The 23,130-nt window shown below is 43.2% G+C and overlaps 1 protein-coding gene across 6 annotated transcripts in view; it reads right to left on the bottom strand.

The window, feature by feature from the left end:
- The window catches only part of GPM6B (glycoprotein M6B), a 129,940-nt gene that overhangs the window by 32,417 nt on the left and 74,393 nt on the right, over positions 1-23,130 (bottom strand). For 3 of the 6 annotated variants that reach the window (XM_063457692.1, XM_063457683.1, XM_063457700.1), the window contains exon 2: positions 13,891-14,010. The exons of the other annotated variants lie outside the window; for them this stretch is intronic. In XM_063457692.1, the coding sequence (XP_063313762.1) occupies positions 13,891-14,010 (120 nt within the window). The remainder of the gene's footprint in view (positions 1-13,890; positions 14,011-23,130) is intronic. 6 annotated transcript variants of the gene reach the window in all.

Raw genomic sequence — 23,130 nt, 5'->3', positions numbered from 1 at the left:
ACAGATGAAATGGCAAGAGGAAGGATTACTTTTAATAGAACCCTGTGTCGCTTAATCAATGTATAGTAGGCAATGATAAAATGTAGTAAAGTGCAAAAAATAAAAGTCATAAATACCAGTTTAAAAAAAGAGAAAAGGGTTTTTTTTGGTTTCAATTTTATACCGATATTTGCCATGAAATAAATTTAAAAAAAATCTTATTAAACCTGCTTACCCAGAAATTCTCTAAATAGGAAAGCCAAGGTCAAGTTGTCAGCATAACGTATTACATTAGCACAGTAAATATAATGAGCATTGCACAAGAAATCATCATCATCATTACAACACTACTCTGTAATGCATTCAGCAGCAATAGAACACAATTTGACACCATATGTCCCGGGACTTGCTCTTAGAAAATTAAAATGTAGGATCACAGAGCAGTGATAGGCCTCATTTGAGTTATTACAGAGTTTCTTTGGTACTGTTATTGTGTACATTCAGAGTTTTTGTTTAATTTCTTCTTCTATAAAGTTTGCACTATGCAGGGATAGGCAACCTTCGGCACTCTAGATTTTGTGGACTAGATCCCCCATAATGCTGACAAAGCATCATGGGAGGTGTAGTCCAAAACATCTGGAGTGCCAAAGGTTGCCTATGCCTGCTCTATGGTGTTAGTACAGTACTTCTACATCGGAAATGCACTTGCACGAAATATAAAATATTGCTTGTTTTCTATAACTAACTGGATTGAGCCTATATTGAGGTGCTTTAAATAAATGTGAATAAAAATATTTAAGTGGGAAAATAAATTACAAATGTTAGAAAGAAGAAATGGATTGCTGTAATCTCCATAAAGGGACACTCCAGACCACTAAAGCACTTCAGTGTGTCCTCTTTTCCTCATTTTACAAAGCGCAGGTTTCCATAAAAACTGGCATTTTGTATGTCCCACCCCCTTGGCTGTCAATCATACAACATGTTCTGTTACTTCCTGGTTGTTTAGCGCAGTGGAACCACTAGAGGCAGGTATACTCCCCATGATAACATGGGTCTCCCAAATAAGCAGTCAAGTTTGTATAGTTTTTTTTTTATATAGTTTTTCATTATTTGTTTATAAAATAATTTATGTTTAATCTTAACAATCCTATGTCTGCATCATTGGCAGTGGATTAGTAGAATTTATTGTCCAAGGTCGTGGAACTCATTTTAACAATCTTTTTGGAAAGAACGAAAGCCGAGTTACTCATGCCAAGTATCGAACCGGTGACAACAAGGTTTAAAAACCAGTACAGCGAATGCTTTAATCAACTGAATCACAGTTGCCAAAAGTAATCAGAAAATGACTACAAGATATTTCAATATTATTCTTTTCGAGAAGACCAAGGGGAATATTGTAGCAAAAGCTCCAAACCCAATTGAAGAGCCTATGACACTGAATGTAATTTTTACTTATGGTTTATAGATCTAAAGATCCTTTGTGAAAATTTTATTTGTCATTCATTTATTAGCAGGCATGTATAAAAGGCATTGTTAGTTAATCCTTCATTGGTCCTGAAGGGGTTAAAAAGGGAGGGAGTAGGAAAACATATAGCAATCCATGAATTCTCCATTTTTGGCATTATTAAAATCAGTAGATGTTAGAATTAGAATTCATCTACAGCAGGAATTAGGGGAACCACATAATGAAACAATAAATGCAAGGTGGTCACTGCAAAGTGTAGCTATTATTGTCTGTCAATGTGTTTTTATACTAAACATATGAATAAGATGTGTGCATCATTACAGCAGTTGTTATAGTTACAGCAATAAAAGACTCAGATGGAAAGAAAATGACATATAATACACACGCATGCATACATACATAAGATCGATCTCTATCTGTATCTAGAGATAGAGATTTGGCTACATCAGCTGCCTCGCTCTCCCGATTTATGATTTTTGTCATGGTCTTTTATCAGGGTTAAAGGTAACCTTCCTTTTTAAAGGAAGGTGGAATACATGGTATGGAATAGTGGGTTTGATTCTAGCCTCCTGCAGTGCACAAGGTAAGTAAACCTACCTTTCACTGTATCTAACAAACACAGGACCAGACCCTAACTGGGATCTTTGCACAATATGGAAAGACCCCTGAAAGATCCGCTTTAAGGGGATTGACAGCATATTGCACACAGACATATGCTTACATTGTGGTAAAGGAAATGGGTAGATGCTCCTACCCCCTGTGATTTAGCTTCATAGTAAGTCCTGAGCACAACAAAACGTGCTCAACAACTGCCATAACATACATATACATACATAAATATACACACTATATATAACTCATATATAACTCATATATATATATATATATATATATATACACACACACATATATATATACACACACACACACACACACACACACATACATACACACACACACACACACATATCTCAAAAGAGTTGTGGTGGGGAAAAGTGTGGATGAAAATCCCGTCCACCTTAAGTAAGTGGATAGTTAATACATTGCTAAACACACCAGTCAAGCCATAAGACTAAATCTCACTTCAACAGTGCTCTCACTACTGCAAAGTATTCTGGGTAGGCGAATGCAAATGTGCTCAACAAAGAACCACATTTTCGCCTCAGAAATCCACTTAATACATTGATTCCTTGGAGTAAGTCTGCTGTATACAGCAGCTTTGAAACAACTCGGGAAGAGGAGCAAAGCCAGTGAACCACTCATGGACAGCTCTTTCGTTGTTAATGCAACTCATCAGCATGAGGTTGGTGTTACTTGTTAAGTACATACCAAAAGAGTTGTGGTGAGAAAAAGGTGTGAAAGGGTTTTCATCCACACATACTCCAAGTAATCCATGTATAAAGTGGAATTATGAGGCAAAAATGTTGTTCTTTGTTGAGCTAATTTGCATATGCCTACCCAGAATCCCTTGCAGTAGTGAGAGCACTGTTAAAGTGAGATTTCAGCGGGAAAAGTAAGTCTTAAGGCTTGACTGGTGTGTGTATTTATGTTTAACAATGTATAAACTATCCACTTACTTCAGGTGGAAAGGGTTTTCATCCACACTTTTTTCCCCACCACACGATGGATGGATGCTAAACACAAATACACACACCAAAGCCAAATGGAAAATGATTTAGGTAGACTAGAAAAATGGTCAGAGTTGTGGCAACTGACATTTAATGTGGATAAGTGCAAGATAATGCATCTTGGACGTAAAAACCAAAGGGCAAAGTACAGAATATTTGATAGAGTCCTAACCTCAACATCTGAGGAAAGGGATTTAGGGGTGATTATTTCTGATGACTTAAAGGTAGGCAGACAATGTAATAGAGCAGCAGGAAATGCTATCAGAATGCTTGGTTGTATAGGGAGAGGTATTAGCAGTAGAAAGAGGGAAGTGCTCATGCCATTGTACAGAACACTGGTGAGACCTCACTTGGAGTACTGTACACAGTACTGGAGACCCTATCTTCAGAAGGATATTGATACCTTAGAGAGAGTTCAAAGAAGGGCTACTAAACTGGTTCATGGATTGCAGGATAAAACTTACCAGGAAAGGTTAAAGGATCTTAACATGTATAGCATGGAGAAAAGACGAGACAGGGGGGATATGATAGAAACATTTAAATACATAAAGGGAATCAACACAGTAAAGGAGGAGACTATATTTAAAAGAAGAAAAACTACCACAACAAGAGGACATAGTCTGAAATTAGAGGGACAAAGGTTTAAAAATAATATCAGTAAGTATTACTTTACTGAGAGGGTAGTGGATGCATGGAATAGCCTTCCAGCTGAAGTTGTAGAGGTTAACACAGTAAAGGAGTTTAAGCATGCGTGGGATAGGCATAAGGCTATTCTAACTATAAGATAAGGCCAGGGACTAATGAAAGTATTTAGAAAACTGGGCAGACTAGATGGGCCGAATGGTTCTTATCTGCCGTCACATTCTATGTTTCACCAAATCAAGCCATAAGAGATGAGATAGATATATACACACATATACACACATATACACACATATACACACACACACACACACACATTTCTTTTAGTATATATAGATATATGTATTATTTACATTTTTAGAATTTATACAGATTTTTTCACTTTTTTTAATGTATACATATAAGCAACATAACATGCAAAGAAGTTAACATTATGAGGAACTTTTTGAAACTCTACACCACTGTGCCTCAATTTTCTCAGGAAGTCAAAATGATTCAAAATTCTAGGCCTTTCATATGCAAAGCGAGTAAAGTCGTGCACTTGAGAAGGGGGCAGGGAGGGCACACACAGCCAGCATACAATGGTTAACAGAGAGAGAGCAGCTCTTTGTCCTAAATATGTCAAATAATAATGAAGGTCACACAATGTCATTTGGATACCAAGAATGGTGGTTAACTAATCTGCTTTACAGAAAACGTTTTTAAAATGCTCAATAGAAACTTTTTAAACCATGCACAATTTAGTAAAATTAAACATGGCCACCAGATAATAAAGAAAAATACACTATTTGGATTTTGGACAAAATTAAAAGCCTCCTAACACAGCTAGTCCTGATAACTGACCCACCTCTAAAGTAAGAAATTAAAATTAAAACTATGGGTGCCTGGTTGCCAGCATGTGATTCACTCCTTCACCTTACAGTCTGTACAACGGTGATGAGCTAGCCATTAGATTTAGGTCAGCTGTTCTGGAGGAAAGTAGTTCCTGGATACATTAACAGAGAGCAGCAAGTATGTGCTCAACGCTGCTAGATGCTGTGAGATCTTACAAATTATGTCCGGACTGCACCAATTTACAGATATCCAACAAGGCAACTTCCTCTTTATTTCCTCCTCAAAGTCACCAGGCATCAAGCATAACTCCCAATATTTCAAGTGGACAAAGAGGGACACAAATTTTCGGGGTGTGTGTGGGTGTTTGGCCAGGGGCAGAGCCGTTGTATGAGATTTTATGTGACTTGCTTATAATTTGTACAACTAAAATGTAATGTAGAACAATGTATTTTATTTACTAAAAACACATTTATTGCAGTTTAAACACATTATTGTATTGTTGTGGAGCTTGTTTATACATTCAAAACAACAATATGGATCTCCTAAGAAAGAGGGACAGAGGAATTTGGGCCCAAAATAAGGCCTGTTCATCCTAAACGGGGATACTTGGGAGGTATGATCAAGTCCCAATAACAGACATAAACCTGACAGATGATGTTGGCTCTGACTTGCCGCAAGAGACAAATAGGCTAAGGTTCCCTGCTCCTCACATAGGAAGTCTCATGGGGAGTCAACAGGTGGCGGATTCTAGGTATTCTACGTAAACCTACCTTTCATTGCATCCAACAGCCACAGATCCTAACTGGGGTCTTTGCACAATATGGAAAGACCCCCAAAAGTGACAGATTCGCTTTAAGGGGATTGAAAGCATATTACATACAAACAGACAGATGCCAACGCTTCACTGCAGTAAAGGGAAGGGGTAGATGTCCCTAACCCTGTGCTTTAGCTTCATAGTAAGTCCTGAGCACAACAAAATGTGCTTAACTGCCATAACAGTATAACATGTGTTCACCATTCTTCTCAAATGCCATTTTAGCAGCACATACCAAACCCTGCTACAGAACATTAACTGTAATATCATAAGCAACCGTGAAACCATGTGCATGTATGAAAGTACAGTGATTTATTAAAATCCAGAACGGTTGAGAAATATTATGGATTATATACTCTGCAGAAATCTAAAATGTGAGAACATCTCTTATTTAATGGAGCATGGCTTTCAAACATATCAAGAAAATATTATTATTTGTACAAACGTGCACGATGTTCCTATTGCTTGTTGACCTGTGACGTATAACATTGTATGACATTGAAAACTTCTAATAAAAAGAAAGTTAAAAAAAAAATATATATATATATATATATATTTATATTATTTGTAAGCATTCTTCAAGTTTGAGGCCAATAACGTGGTTTTTAGAGAAATGTAAAACCGTATTTGAAAAATAATCAATTGAAGCACAAACCTGACAGTCAACATGAGAAAGTTGAAAATTAACTCCTTTAGTCACACTGGTACAATACATATTCCCCACTGGCAACTGAAAAATAACCACTAGTTAGAAGAAGAAAAAAAAAGAAGGAAAAAACTGCATTGCGTAATACAACATTAAGGCCATTCATCAGAACCCAATTTAAAATTCCTGTCCAATCTGTTGCATGACATTTGGTAAAATCTACTTGGAGAGAACATTCCTCAGGTCTATTTTAACTTACTAAGCAGTTGGCAAAGTGGACATTGCCATGTTTCTGGTTCACGAATCATGCCTATTCAGGATATCCTAACTGCTGTGGTGGGTGAAAGGATCAGCGATACAGTTGCACAATATTTTGAACATCAGTAGGCTAGTTTAAGCAGGGTCCTCTTCACCTCTCATTTCTGACTGTTCGAATTACTTCTATACAATTTTATATTGGCAATTTCATAAAACACTGCATTATATGTTAGCACTATACAAAAAAAAAAAAGATAAAATAGCACTTAAAATCATTAACATGTACCCCGAGTGTTTAAAAATCTGAAAGAATTGTAAGGTGTAATTTCATGTGCTCCCACAAAAAGAAACGGTTGGGGGTTTAATGTATGCGGACATTAACCGTTACTTTGGCAATTAAACGGTTGAGTTGACCCTAGCTTAAACTGGATATCAAATATTCAACATATAAAGGACATTTCACATTTAAACTCACTGTAGACAAGGTTGAAACTTCGAACTCCTCTTTGAGCTGTAGAAGGAAATATGTCTGCTTTATTTCTTTTCCAGGCAATAAAACTTATAAAGAATGAAAGTATTTCTTCAGCATCTGCCATTAAAATCCCTACCTTTGAATGAGTTACTACTCTTTTGCCAAGTAAACTAATCTTACTAAAGGAGAAAAAAAAAAAAAGTTTCCACAATAATTTCACAATCCGAACAGTCAACGGCCAAGCTCTTGCTAGTAAAAAAAGAAACCACAATCTATGGAATAAAGACTCTAAAACAGTTACCAAAAAAGGGAAAAGCTAAAAATCAACATAAGAAATAGAGTGATGTATTATTGGAATAGGATAGTGTGACTCAGCCAGATTTCTGAATAAACCACATGGTGTCCAAGTGGTCGATGATGCAAAGAAAAAAAAAAAAAACACTATACAAACATGCTGGCCGGGGTCAATAATAATAATACCGTAAATTAGACTTATCCAAAAGTGATCTTCTGGGTAGGATCATAACCTTACATTTATTGGAAGTGACCCATGACAAGTTTGGGTGGTGGACATGTCCACATGCAGATCAGAGAACAAGGTTACCACCTGTTTATAGTTAAGTGGACTATGCATAAACCAGTTCTGGTAGATGGACCAAAATACTGGGTGAAGTTGCTCTGAGGAAAATGAGAAAATAAGACCTAATCTTCAAGGGAGACAATGTTTATTCCAATATCACAACATCCTTGGATGTTTACTCTTGGTCAAGAGTAAAAATCTAAATTTTAAAATGTTTTTTGTATTTTTTTTTAATATATATATATTTCTTCCAAGGAAAGATCAAACTGGCTCTTGGGAACTGAATCACTGACTTCATACTCCCTATTTCAAACTAGGTATGTTTTATGTACAGTGTAGTGGCCTGAGCTAATAAAGCTTTTCTTTCTGTTAGGCACCCACCTTTTTACAGTTTTGATTTGAATACGACTAATGGAGACAATTTAGGATAAAGGTCAGAAATTATTGTACTGAATGTAGCTATCCCATAACAAAATTAGCTCAATAACATATGGAGTACATATCTATGGATGTCATTTACCTGGTTTATGAAAGGGCCCCATCTATTTCCAGGCAACAACTTCCTGCCAAGTGTGGGATCGTGCTTTTTTACTTTGTTTATACATTTTCAGGGTTAAGCCCTTGGTCTATCCTGGTGTCCTGGCTTCATGGTTTTTTGTTACGAATCTAGTCGTTTTTTTACTAGGGCTTTACCCATGTTGATAATAGGCTACACAGTGATTTAGATTTTAATGTCAATTACTCAACATATTTCACCATTTTAGGTTTTTAAAAAAATGCTGCATGCTCTTTCAAACACTGAAAATCCAAGAGGTTCTTTGAAACGCCACCCACATATTCCCTATTACTCACAAGTCAGCAACCTACATATTTATTTATTTTTAAAACTTTGACACTTAAATTTGTTTTACTATCACAGGAAAAGAACAAAAATATACAAATAAATCTCAACCCAGCGAGTACAGAACCATGGCAGTCATCTCATTCAATATACACAAAAAGACCAAAAATGCACACGGTATATAAAGATAAGTTTAATTTAAAAAAATAAGCCATTTCATTTATACCTAAAAAGCATAGGAAGCTGAAGTTGGTTTATAAACACAGGTATATATGCAAATTTATAATACAGAATGCTCATAATACAGTCCAAGTCAAACTGTGTCAATGTCATTTTTGTCTCTCTAAGTCTGTCATATGCCCATTATGCCTGCTTACACACGTTAATTTAGTTTAAAAAATAAATCCGATGAGAAAGCATAAATGGAAAATTACATGATTATGACAAAAAGTCATGATTTTATTAAAGACACAGATGAGTATTGCATATCCCTTTCTTTACTGTCCACTAATAGCAACAGAGAATACAAAAAACAGTAAAGGGGGGGGGGGGGGAAGGGTATACATAGTAATAGGCCACTCCCATACCAAGTCCCAATATCGTTGTCAGCACCTCCCTTCATATTTCCTCTCTCTTTGGAGATGCGACCACAAAAAACAAACATTAAACAGGAACCAAGGAATCAGTCCAACCACACAAGAACTGCCCGCAAAATCAGTCGGAGTCCAACCAGGTAACAATCCAACTAACTGGGACAACTCCAACACAGGAAACAAGAACCGCCAACGTAGGAGATTCCATTAGACCAGCATTTCCCAATTGGTGTTCCGCGAGAACACAAATAGGGTTCCGCCGTGATTTCCCCAAACAAAATGGCCACCGTGTTTTTATCACCTATCAGGGACCCGGTCGGGTGCTGCGGCCCTTTAGGAGCACGACCAGTGATATAGATCCAAATATTGATCTTGTTATATTCAGAGGAAGCCCAAATTATTATTACAAGTGAACTTGGAGAAGCGTGAATTAGACACCAGTTGGTTATCAAAATAAGCATCGGCCGTTTATTAGTCAGTTGGGTTTTTATACATTAAAAAGTAAGTGCTTACGTGCAAATACTCATAGGACAGTAGTAGGAAGGGAGTGAAAGGGTAAAAAGGAGTACAGATAAGATATAGGTAAGGTAAACAACGATAGCACCATGGAGACATCCCTTGTAGCGGAGTAACGTGGTCTAGGTGGGCAAGAGAGGAGGAAGCCACGTAGAAGCCGGCATACTAAAGGATGTCGTCTCGCCGGACAATCCTCGAAAACGCTGATGGGCCGAAGAAATGGCAGATCTACATACATTTATCGTTTGGTAGGTTCGCCCAGTTTAAAACAGACTTGAGGAATTGGAGAATTGCCATTGCAGGTGCAGAAACAGGAAAGCAGTAAAGCGTCCACCGCCTCTGCATCCAGATCTGGACGCCAGCTGAAGAAACGGGTTAGCTGGGCATTGAGCCGTGAGGCGAACAGGTCGATAGAAAGGGAACTCAAAGGCAAGAGATAATGCAAAACATCTTTACATCCAATATCCAAATTGCTGCTGTCCGAGAATTCCAATCTGCCTGAACATTGTGCAGGCCCGGTAGGTACTCTGCCTGGACCATCAGATTCTGTCTTGGACAAAACTCCAATAAGTCCGTTGCCAAGCGAGACAACAATGCCGAATGGGTGCCTCCCATTTGGTTGACATATTGAACAGCCGATACGTTGTCCATCCATAGGCTAATGCATGCACTGGAAGCTCCAGAGCATTGATGTGCATCCTGGATTCGCTCTCCCGTGGACACCCATTCGCAGTGGAGCCAGAAACACTGCTTGGAACGACAATGCTAACAGTCAAATTAGTCTCGCCAGGTTACGTAGGGTGAGATGTGGTCAGGTGAGAGTCCTGCGAAGCTCCTTGCGGATCATTAATTTTTGACATGTGCAGGCACAAGGAGTCCTCTTCAGAGTTCACAAGGAATCCCAAGAATTCCATGCATCTGGATGGTATCAGACGCTCGAGAACGGAGCGGTCCTGGGCCATGACTAGAATATCGTCCCGATAAACGATAAGACTTACACCCCAACTGTGGAGCCAGGCCGTTGCCGGACATAGCAGCTTGGTGAAGCACCAAGGCGCCGAATAGAGACCAAATGTAAGACAGGTTAAGCGCCATATGTGTTCCCTCCAGCAGAAGCATAGAAGGTACCTGGAAGCCGCGTGTGCCGGCCAATCAGGTAGGAGTCGAAAGTCTAGCTTCGCCAGTCAAGCCCCGTGCAGGAGTAAGTCCCTAAGAAGATGGATGCCATCCATCTTAAAATGCCAGTAGCATAGCCTGGAAATTCATATTGCGACCAAAGTGCATTCGTGTGCCAAATGCGTCTAGGAGAACTCGCGAAAGAAGCAACGAAACAAACAAATGGTCAGATACGAAAAAACAGCGAACGACCAAACGTTTGTGGCCCAAACTGCAATCATAAAACAGGCGAATGGGTGTTCTCATGCGAACATCTGAATGTCCGACACTAGAAAACCACTCAAAGTGCCGAACAGGTGCAAAAAAAAACCACACACGCCTAAGCCGCTCCGGTATAGCAAGTAGGGAAAACCAGAAACGGAAAGACCCAAGCACCCCCAAAGGGAAAGTCAGAGAGAACTTATATAAAGAAATAGAAGGAATGAAAAAAGGAGAAGACACACCCAAGGGAAAAGAAGGAGCAAGACCCCCTGCCTGGTCTGGGACCACGAGCACAGAACCAAACAATACACAATAAAACCGGTACAGAAACAGTTCTACAATGTAAACTCAAAGGTTTAATTAAACTAAAATCCCCAGACACATAATAAGAACAAATACACAATTAGTACAACAAAATAGATGGTACTTAACTGACTGTGGAGCAGCAAAGAAAGAGGACGTATGAAGGGAATGGCCTATTACTATGTATACTATTTTTTCTTACGGTTTTGTATTCTTTGCTGCTATTGGTGTACAGTAAAGAAATGGATATGCAATATGAGCCTCCATTTCTTGCTATAACATTTTTTATTTCAGATGCATCTACATTTGGATCACACAACAAAATCTTTGATGCACAAAAGTAAAAACAAAGAAAACACTATTTAAAATATTAAGTTCCGGTTAGCAGGATCTTGTAGAGGTCTATAGAATGTTATTCAAAGTATTTTTAAAATATCAGTCCGGGGGGTGGAGCCTAGCAGCTGCGCTGACCAATCACAAACCTGTTAGGTCCGCAAAGAAACGCTTTAAACTGACGATAATCGCGAATTGGAAGCTGAAACTTGGCTGCCAAAGTATCCTGGAGATGGGAGGTGTCTGCGGTGGCTAATTTCCCCGTGATCCTGATTGAGATCGTCGGCTCTTATCAGTGGGCAGACCTGAGGCCTACAAGAGGCCTACTTGCAGAGGATGAGGGTTAAGCTGCCGATCCCTCTACATACTGCTGCATTTACCGACTTCTAAGATCTTTCCCACACTCTCCCATCCCCCCCGCCTCACCATTGAGGAATATCCCGGCACTACGTATCTGCGCTGCGGTGGAGAATTTCCAGCAATCACCAGTGGCAGCCACCTTGCCTCTCACACTATGGAGAATGCCACATGCGGTCACAGGCCTCGAGACCTGCTACTGCTGGTTAATCTAGTTAGACTGTTTGCCGAATTCTGGTCCAAACTCCACTATCGCTTGGGCACAACTACGACAGTCTCGCCGGGACATACTATACCTCTGACCTTGCAGCAAAACACACACCCCACCCAGAGAGGAGGTATCTCCAAGGAGGGCCATCCTTCAGGAAACCAACCAAGTGGCATAGACTGAAAACACCACCAATATACTGCTCTCCAAGATGGCTTGTGCGCTCCCATGGAGCTGGAGCACAGTGTAACCCTGCTTCCGAACAACACAGAAGATCTAGAAATGGGCTACCGACGAGCACCAGGGGATTCTATGGCTGCCAAACACGCTCCCAGAGAAAGGGGCCTACTAACAGCACATCTGATGGGAGTATATCTCTGGCAGCTGATGGCTCTGATGTCCTGGGTGCGTGGTGAATACTCTCCAGGCGTCTCTTGGCCATGTATGGGCTGCTGGCCCTTTGGTTAAGGGACTTACTGCAAAGATGTGTCTCGCCTATGACTGGCTGTCTCCCTAATATTAATTGCCCAATTCTTGGTGATTGAAACCTTTTTCCAACAGGTCACTACACTGCAGCCACTGTACTCCAGCAAGGCGAACCATATCAGTCATGTTTTTATTATTTCTCCTGTATTTTTGCAGTTAGTCTTTATCCACTCTCAGCCTCTATATTCGTACTAGATAGCATGTGTTCGAATCAAGCTCTTGTTTAACATTATGTCCAATGCCGAACCGTGCAGTAGGTTATCTACTATTATAATATCTAAATTGTGCAGCAACTCAGACATGTATAGCAATTTCTTGTTGACGCACACTAATGCTACCATTTGATATGTGTTATCAAAAATAAAGAATTATAAAAAAAATAGTGGGAAAATAGTGGAGGATAAAAAGGATTAGACACATTGTGCCCTTTATTTTACAGGCACAAAAACATTTTTCATGTATTGTGGTCTGGAACGGACATAAAAATGTAGTAATATCTTGTTCATGTGAATTTGTAAGGAACACATTAAAGGCATCTTCCCAAAATGCCTTCAGCACGTTAAAATAATATCTGTACTTAAGTATAAGTACTGTATACACAGTCATCTATCTAATAAATACTTTTTTTTAAAAAGATACATTTATTGTACAGAACATTTTGTAGAAGAAGAGTCATAATAGGGTAAGAAACCTATCACCTCCTTCTAGGTTGCACAATTTTGCTCCTGAGGAAAGGGGCCGGCTTCTACAGGCATTCTGACTCATCCAAATGGAGCTCTAACAGAACTTATGAAATGGCAGGTAAGTGGACATGTTGGAGTTATTTAGCACCTCAACAACTGCAATGCCAAATGAGTCAATCGTACTTTTTATTTAACTGCTAATTAACACACTGGGATTATTCACACACCTACACAAATTGTTCAAAGACAGTGTGAAAACTGCACTGGAAATACAGACAAGCAAAGGACGCTTATATACCAAAAAAAGTTTACACGTTTTCTTTTTTTTTTTTTAAAGAATATTTATATTTTTGTAAAACTGCAAAAATATATTAGAGCTCATTGCCAACATCAGTATTGGCTTCTTAGAACAGGGAAACTCAAGAAGGTTTGAATACCATTCGGACCACCTTACCAATCAGTGTCCATGGGTAAGACACCCCAACGATATATTTCTGCATACCATACACTACAATAAGATAAAGGGGTGAAGAAGGTGCTGCTAAAACGAGATTATAAAGTGCTGTGGAATATATTGTTGTAATAGAAATAACAAAACAAAAAAAAAATCTTGTAGGAGGTCCACATTATAGAAAGAAAAAAAGGCAATATATTTATGTCTTGAGAACATATTTAGTTCCGGTCTTCTTAATTTGCTCATTGTTACCTAAAGCAAAAATACAATTGGGGAAAAAGAAAAAAAAAAGTGCATGGGGCATCAATTCACATTACATTTAATATGCAAATTTCTGTTTAGATAAACTACTAGAAAACCGAAGTTGAAAACTACTGACTACTGTGACTGAACTCAGTATCTACCCAGGACCATTATTTACCTTGAATCCCCAAAGGACTCATATTGTCTCTCATTGCTGGCACTTGGTGGTATTGATGTGGCCTTGAACTCCCGCACATCCAGTGGTACCTGCCAATTTCCATTTCTGCTCTGCTGTTTGCTGCCAATTTTAGGTGGTAAAAAGTCAGTGTTCTCCAGCATAGGATTAGAACAATTCCACATTTCATTTACAGTTTCAACTAAGAATACATTAACAATCAGAAAGCACTTCTTGTATATACATCATTAGATTTATACTCCATCTCATCCAGTCTGTCAGGACTCTGTCTTAAACCACATAGTCTTTACATTCTAAACACATCACAGAATCCTGATCTTAAACTAAGTAACCATAACAAGCCATATTCAAAAGGGCATCATTGATAGCAAAGATTAACCCCTTAAGGACACATGACGTGTGAAATGTCATGATTCCCTTTTATTCCAGAAGTTTGGTCCTTAAGGGGTTAAGGACTTCATTTGTCAGTTAACAAGAGCCATGAGTACAAAGACTTTTCTTCAAACAAAAATTTTGTAAAAAGTAATGAGAGCATCACATTTAAATACATGAAAGTATGGCTTTTAACTACATATAAACTTTTTCCTTTACTGCCTAGGGTAGTGATGGTTAAACTTAAGACCAGAGGGTTATGTGGCAAAGATTTCTTTAAAGGCTCACTGTGCATCAAGACAACGTAAACCAAACATCTGTAGATCCAAGAGTGGTCATTGCTGCCTTGAGTGAGCAGATCAAATAATTACTCTGTGATACTTCTAAATAAAGCACCCTCTTTAAATAACATAGTATATAAAGTACAGACTATGCATTTGTTAGGGTCATATGAAAGTATCTGCTGCGCGTATAGCATTGCAGGAGTTCATTTAATTTATACGTCATCCACAAATATCCGAAGCATGGCATCAAGTAAAAAATATAAACTAGGGCATAATATAAAAACCACATATAACTAAATAAGATCAGGTTTAATTCCCCACAGATATTAAAAAATAGTCTCTCCAAACAAAAAAAAAAAAACAAAACAAAAAAAACTTTATCCATCCAAAGCTCACACTAGCCCCAACCATGCTCAACTACAAGCTGGTAAACATTGATGAAGCAGTAGCCTTAAATAAACTAAATAACCAGATAAACCCACTTCTGGTGTGAAGGAAATATATAAATTGATTGATGGGAAAAATAGTTAGCATACAGACTCCATAAATAAATACCGTCTAAGTAGAATGTCATTTCTTACATCTACAGATCATTTCCAACACATATCCAAACTTTATATTAGTGCTATTAAACTACATATCCCAGAATTATCCAGAAGGGCCAAAGTTGGGTACTGCCTTAAGCAATATTCTACTTCTTAAAACAAGTTAACGAGCAAGTTGCATGGAGTATCAGATAATGAGGTTGTATGAAATAATTCAATCAATATACAATGGCACTTATATACCCCCTTTCTCCTTGCTTCCAAGTTATACATTTGCCATGTTGCCCTTTTATTGGTCCACACCTTTCAGGACAGGATTCATGAGTTGTGAATGCATCTATGGTTGTATTTACTAGAAGTTACATAAAGTAACAGTGCTAAAACAAAAAAATAAATAAAAAATAAATCACATGGGTTTATTCTATTGTTTGACTCCAATTCCCCACAAGGCTCAGTCATTGAAAAGAAATGTTTCTACAATTGCTGCAGATACACCGCTTGGCCACCTATACAATACTTAACTTGGAGTCATATTGGTAGCTTTTACTTCTGTAGCGCATTTATTTCTAGTTTTTTTTTCCTTCAATAAGTACATTAAAGAAACACTATAGTCACCTAAATTACTTTAGCTAAATAAAGCAGTTTTAGTGTATAGGTCATTCCCCTTGCAATTTCACTGCTCAATTCACTGTCATTTAGGAGTTAAATCACTTTGTTTCTGTTTATGCAGCCCTAGCCACACCTCCCCTGGCTATGATTGACAGAGCTTGCATGAAAAAAAAAAAACTACCTTAAATAATTGTATCTCGATCTCTAAATTGAACTTTAATCACATACAGGAGGCTCTTGCAGGGTCTAGCAAGCTAGTAGCATAGCAGGGAATAAGAAAATCTCAATTAAACAGAACTTGCAATAAAGAAAGACTAAATAGGGCTCTCTTTACAGGAAGTGTTTATGGAAGGCTGGGCAAGTCACATGCAGGGAGGTGTGACTAGGGTTCATAAACAAAGGGATTTAACTCCTAAATGGCAGAGGATTGAGCAGTGAGGCTGAAGGGGCATGTTCTATACACCAAAACTGCTTCATTGAGCTAAAGTTGTTCAGGTGACTATAGTGTCCCTTTAATATATCTAAATAAATGGCAAATAAAAGGTTCATCAGAAAAAAAAAAAATATTTTAAAAGCTAAACCTCTTTCTACTTTTGAAAATGAAAAGATGGTGTGCAAAATATTTTTTCCAGGTTCTCCTATTAGAAACAAAGAACAATTTGCAAAATCAATTAACAAATTGGTGCAGTTTTACAAATCCAGCAACGATTTGCGCACAGGCTCTTCAATAAAACCTAACTAAAAAAAAAAAAAAAAAAGACCACTGTCACAGTCTTCCAACAATGCCTTACAGTAAAGGACATTAAAGTATTGCTGGCTTCCTTGACAGCAAAGACTACAGAAGATCAAAGCCGCTGATGGAAAACATAAAACAGAATTGTGTTATTTTTGGCTGCTACCTGGAAGCTAACTTGTGCATTATTATATTTTAGAATCTATTAACATTCTAATAAGTTGCTCTAAGAGTTTCGCCTAAGTGAGATTCAACAAATTTTTATATTGAAATATGATCTCTGCAAATCCTTTCAGAGGTGCTGGTTTGGTTTGTTTTTAAATACAAGAACACAAACTTGGTATGAAATGAATAAAACTCTTCTTAATCACATGACAACATTTATGATTACGCTATAAACATTTATGATTAGGCTAGTTAGGGTAGGTGAGGTCTACAATTAACGCAAATCTGTCAATATTAGGGGTCTGCATCTGCATATTTTGCAAAGATTCTCTCCCCCTCTCCCCCCACCCCCCAGAAACAGACAGATCCGGTGTGGCTCCAGTGCCTGCAGGGTCATTTGACATTCGCTCATTTGGGACAGACACACTCTCAATGACAAACTCACGGAGGGACACACACAAATTATATTTATAGTTTTTATTATTTTGGAGGATGACCCAGACCCTCTGTGTTTCCGAGAGCTGGTTTGGGTCTAGTGTGGGGCTACTTTAATCTTCTTGTTCTTCCTCACTGCTCCCTCATGTACCATTTTGTATTGCCGAGCTGGAGTGACGTCATATTCCGGCTTCCCCACAAAGGGCACGTGAGGGAGCAGTTACATTTTTCCATCAAGTTCAGCCTCACATCTGTTTTTGTTATTGAGCCAAAAGAAGTTCTTCCATTTTTGCAAGAAACTAAGAAAAAGTTCCTTGAATCACCAAGCTATTACCCCACCATTTAGAACTTGCATCCATGAATATTATGCTTTTGCAAATATTCATCTAATTGCCATTTGAACATCAGTATAGACTGATAAAAGTAAGGAACTGCAGCAGCAACAGCGCTACTGTATTTTGGGAATGGCACCTGCCATTTACATAGGTCAGCCACCTCCTCGGGGCCCCTAAGGTGGCTAGCTCATGGGCCCCCTGACAGGCAGACACAGGGGCTTGGTCTCACTGGTGACCTCAACGACCCCCATAGTTTTGCCGTTGGCTGTGTGCCCTTTGTGGCAGTCTAGTTTGCCTAGCGGTAGCACCAGAGCTGTATGTACACACACTTACAGGGTGTATTCCTCTGATTTTACATCTAAGTTTGATAAATAAAGGGGTTCATTACAGTAAAAATGTGGAGTACTCAGCCCAAATGAGGTAGTCTTAAAGATTTAAAAAGGTTAGAGGGAAAAAAATGCAGTCTTTTATAAACCTTGATATTCGTTTGAATTTTTGCATCTTTTTCTTAAATGTAAAACCTGTGTAGTGAATTTGATACTGAAATAAGATATAATCACCAACAGATTTATCCTAAACTCTTCAAAATCCAAAAGATAATTTTAATAAAACATATGATGCATCTTTAAAAAAAAAAAAAAAAATCAGGTCAACTACATCACAAGCTCTATAATAGAACGCCTTTTGTTTTCCTCTAGCACTCATGACTGTCCAGCAATGAAAGATATAACTTCTTTAAATGTGGTTAGAACAGTCAGATAAACCAGGGAGATTTAATCAAAATCATTACTTTTATCTTGAAGTCATGCAGGGTATTTTATACTTTACATGCAGATTTACAGAATTCTTACATATAGACAGAGGCGGCTCTAGACTTTATGAGGCCTTAGGCGAAACTCAAACATGAGGCCCCACTAACAAAAAAGTGTCAGTGTATGTGCCTGAGAGTGTCTGACAGAGTATCCTTGTGTGTGAATGTATGTTTTTGTCTGAGACCCTATGTGTATGGGGTAGCTGCTTGAAGTGTGTTGTGTGTATGGGGGGGTGATGGTGAGAAGGAGAGGCGGGTGAGGGTGACAGGGAGGTGATGGTGTGGGGGGTGATGTGAGAGGGGTGATGGTAATGTGAGAAGGGGGGGTAATGTGAGAAGGAGGGGGAGTTGATGGTGAGGGGGGGTAGATGGTGAGGGGGGGTAGATGGTGAGGGGGGGTAGATGGTGAGGGGGGGTAGATGGTGAGGGGGGTAGATGGTGAGGGGGGGTAGATGGTGAGGGGGGGTAGATGGTGAGGGGGGGTAGATGGTGAGGGGGGGTAGATGGTGAGGGGGGGTAGATGGTGAGGGGGGGTAGATGGTGAGGGGGGGTAGATGGTGAGGGGGGGTAGATGGTGAGGGGGGGTAGATGGTGAGGGGGGGTAGATGGTGAGGGGGGGTAGATGGTGAGGGGGGGTAGATGGTGAGGGGGGGTAGATGGTGAGGGGGGGTAGATGGTGAGGGGGGGTAGATGGTGAGGGGGGTAGATGGTGAGGGGGGTAGATGGTGAGGGGGGGTAGATGGTGAGGGGGGGTAGATGGTGAGGGGGGGTAGATGGTGAGGGGGGGTAGATGGTGAGGGGGGGTAGATGGTGAGGGGGGGTAGATGGTGAGGGGGGGTAGATGGTGAGGGGGGTAGATGCTGAGGGGGGTAGATGCTGAGGGGGGTAGATGCTGAGGGTGGTGGGGGTGGTGAGGCTGAGGGTGGTGGGGGATGGTGAGGCAGAGGGTGGTGGGGTGGTGAGGCTGAGGGGGGTGGGGTGGTGAGGCTGAGGGTGGTGGGGTGGTGAGGCTGAGGGTGGTGGGGGTGGTGGTGAGGATGAGGGTGGTGAGGCTGAGGGTGGTGGGGGTGATGCTGGGGGTGGTGGTGAGGCTGAGGGTGGTGGGGGTGATGCTGGGGGTGGTGCTGAGGGTGGTGGGGGTGATGCTGGGGGTGGTGCTGAGAGTGGTGGGGGTGATGCTGAGGGTGGTGGGGTGGTGAGGCTGAGGGGGGTGGTGAGGCTGAGGGGGTGGTGAGGCTGAGGGGGTGGGGGTGATGTTGAGGGTGGGGGGGCGGTGAGGCTGAGGGTGGTGGTGAGGCAGAGGGTGGTGGGGGTGATGTTGAGGGTGGTGGGGGTGATGTTGAGGGTGGTGGTGGGGTGAGGCTAAGGGTGGTGGTGGGGTGAGGCTAAGGGTGGGGGGTGGTGATGCTGAGGGTGGTGTGGGGGTGGTGAGGCTGAGGGTGGTGTGGGGGGTGGTGATGCTGAGGGTGGTGTGGGGGGTAGTGAGGCTGAGGGTGGTGGGGGGGTAGTGAGGGTGGTGGGGGGTAGTGAGGCTGAGGGTGGTGGGGGGGTATTGAGGCTGAGGGTGGTGGGGTATGGTGAGGCTGAGGGTGGTGAGGCTGAGGGTGGTGGGGTGGTGGTGAGGGTGAGGCTGAGGGTGGTGAGGCTGAGGGTGGTGGGGGTGATGTTGAGGGTGGTGGGGGTGATGTTGAGGGTGGTGGGGGGGTGATGTTGAGGGTGATGCTGGGGGTGGTGGTGAGGCTGAGGCTGAGGGTGGTGGGGTGGTGTGGTGGGGGTGGTGGTGAGGATGAGGGTGGTGGGGGTGAGGCTGAGGAGGGTGGTGAGGCTGAGGGTGGTGGGGGTGATGTTGAGGGTGATGCTGAGGGTGGTGGGGGTGATGCTGGGGGTGGTGCTGAGAGTGGTGGGGGTGATGCTGAGGGTGGTGGGGTGGTGAGGCTGAGGGGGTGGGGGTGATGTTGAGGGTGGGGGGGCGGTGAGGCTGAGGGTGGTGGTGAGGCAGAGGTGATGTTGAGGGTGATGTTGAGGGTGGTGGTGGGGTGAGGCTAAGGGTGGGGGGTGGTGAGGCTGAGGGTGGTGGGGGGTGGTGATGCTGAGGGTGGTGTGGGGGGTAGTGAGGCTGAGGGTGATTGGGGGTGGTGATGCTGAGGGTGGTGTGGGGCTGAGGGTGGTGGGGGGGGTAGTGGGGCTGAGGGTGGTGGGGGGGTAGTGAGGGTGGTGGGGGGTAGTGAGGCTGAGGGTGGTGGGGGGTATTGAGGCTGAGGGTGGTGGGGTATGGTGAGGCTGAGGGTGGTGAGGCTGAGGGTGGTGGGGTGGTGGTGAGGGTGAGGCTGAGGGTGGTGAGGCTGAGGGTGGTGGGGGTGATGTTGAGGGTGGTGGGGGTGATGTTGAGGGTGGTGGGGGGGTGATGTTGAGGGTGATGCTGGGGGTGGTGGTGAGGCTGAGGGTGGTGGGGTGGTGTGGTGGGGGTGGTGGTGAGGATGAGGGTGGTGGGGGTGAGGCTGAGGAGGGTGGTGAGGCTGAGGGTGGTGGGGGTGATGTTGAGGGTGATGCTGAGGGTGGTGGGGGTGATGCTGGGGGTGGTGCTGAGAGTGGTGGGGGTGATGCTGAGGGTGGTGGGGTGGTGAGGCTGAGGGGGGTGGTGAGGCTGAGGGGGTGGGGGTGATGTTGAGGGTGGGGGGGCGGTGAGGCTGAGGGTGGTGGTGAGGCAGAGGTGATGTTGAGGGTGATGTTGAGGGTGGTGGTGGGGTGAGGCTAAGGGTGGGGGGTGGTGAGGCTGAGGGTGGTGGGGGGTGGTGATGCTGAGGGTGGTGTGGGGGGTAGTGAGGCTGAGGGTGATTGGGGGTGGTGATGCTGAGGGTGGTGTGGGGCTGAGGGTGGTGGGGGGGTAGTGGGGCTGAGGGTGGTGGGGGGGTAGTGAGGGTGGTGGGGGGTAGTGAGGCTGAGGGTGGTGGGGGGTATTGAGGCTGAGGGTGGTGGGTTATGGTGAGGCTGAGGGTGGTGAGGCTGAGGGTGGTGGGGTGGTGGTGAGGGTGAGGCTGAGGGTGGTGAGGCTGAGGGTGGTGGGGGTGATGTTGAGGGTGGTGGGGGTGATGTTGAGGGTGGTGGGGGGGTGATGTTGAGGGTGATGCTGGGGGTGGTGGTGAGGCTGAGGGTGGTGGGGTGGTGTGGTGGGGGTGGTGGTGAGGATGAGGGTGGTGGGGGTGAGGCTGAGGAGGGTGGTGAGGCTGAGGGTGGTGTGGGGGTAGTGGGGCTGAGGGTGGTGGGGGGTGAGGCTGAGGGTGGTGTGGGGGGTAGTGGGGCTGAGGGTGGTGGGGGGTGAGGCTGAGGGGGGTGTGGGGGGTAGTGAGGCTGAGGGAGGTGGGGGTAGTGAGGCTGAGGGTAGTGGGGGTGAGGCTGAGGGTGGTTGGGGTAGTGAGGCTGAGGGTGGTTGGGGTAGTGAGGCTGAGGGTGGTGTGGGGGTAGTGAGGCTGAGGGTGGTGTGAGGGGTATTGAGGCTGAGGGTAGTGGGGGGCGTAGTGAGGCTGTGGGGGGTAGTGAGGCTGAGGGAGGTGGGGGTGAGGCTGAGGGTGGTGTGGGGGTAGTGGGGCTGAGGGGGGTGAGGCTGAGGGTGGTGTGGGGGTAGTGGGGCTGAGGGTGGTGGGGGGTGAGGCTGAGGGGGGTGTGGGGGGTAGTGAGGCTGAGGGAGGTGGGGGGGTAGTGGGGCTGAGGCTGAGGGTGGTGTGGGGGTAGTGAGGCTGGGGGCAGGGTGAGGCTGAACCTACCTTAATTTCCCTGGTGGTCCAGTGGGCTCCCTGGTGGTCCGGTGGCCACTGCTTCCGGTCTGCAGCTCCGCTGAGCTGCAGACCATGTAATCTCGCGAGTGAATCAGAGCGTTGCCGTGGTAACCCGCGGCAACGCTCTGATTGGCCGGTTCTCGCGAGACACATGGTCTGCAGCTCTGCTCACTGCGGAGCTGCAGACCAGTGTCTGCGGTGGCTGGCCGGGCAGCCAGGAGGGGCCTCGCACCCGGCGGCATACCGGGCAAGCCGCCGGGCCCCCTCCTGGTGTCAGGTCCTCGGTCACTGACTGAGGACCTGACACACTCTGCCCACAGGCGGTTTAGGCGGCCGCGAGGCCCCAGCCAGCGCGAGGCCTTAGGCGGCCGCCTAAACCGCCTAATTAGAGAGCCGCCTCTGCATATAGACTACAGGGGCGCTTTTACACGAACTGTCTCAATTTTTTCACTTAGACTGCCATTTATCCATCATCTACTGTATAGATTTTCTTTTCTTTACATTTACATGAAAAGGAGAGGGGGTGTCAGAAGTAGATTCTGCAATTATTTGGTCTTTACAATTGCCAAACAGGCATTCTAAAAGCCTCATTCACACTAAAGCCTCTTGGTGTAATTTTACAGATTATAAACAAGATCCATAGAGGATGTTCATCCCCCCCTCTCTTTTCCCTGATTTATCCTATTGGGCTTAGTTGTGCCACTGTTGAAACAATCACTATGGAAACCAAAGAAAACCTGCAGGTTCTCCTGGTATCCACCATCATTACTACATTTTATACATGTTGCTCCAGTGTGCATCCATTTTGAACAATCTCAAAATATGTTGAATGATGCTAAACATTAAATGAACAATATAGTCACCCAGACCACTGTATCTCCATTAAGTGGTCTGGGTGCAGTGTTCCAGTCCTCTTAAAGGACCACTATAGGCACCCAGACCACTTCAGCTTAATTAAGTGGTCTGGGTGCCAGGTCCACCTAGGATTAACCCTTTCTGCTGTAAACATAGCAGTTTCAGATAAACTGCTATGTTTACATATGGGTTAATCCAGCCTATAGTGGCTGTCTCCTTGACAGCCACTAGAGGCGCTTCCGCGCTTCTCACTGTGATTTTCACAGTGAGAAGACGCCAGCGTCCATAGGAAAGCATTGAGAATG

The sequence above is a fragment of the Pelobates fuscus genome, chromosome 1 (genome assembly GCF_036172605.1).
Source record: "Pelobates fuscus isolate aPelFus1 chromosome 1, aPelFus1.pri, whole genome shotgun sequence".
Classification (NCBI taxonomy): domain Eukaryota; kingdom Metazoa; phylum Chordata; class Amphibia; order Anura; family Pelobatidae; genus Pelobates; species Pelobates fuscus.
This window is presented reverse-complemented; position numbering and strand designations above follow the sequence as displayed.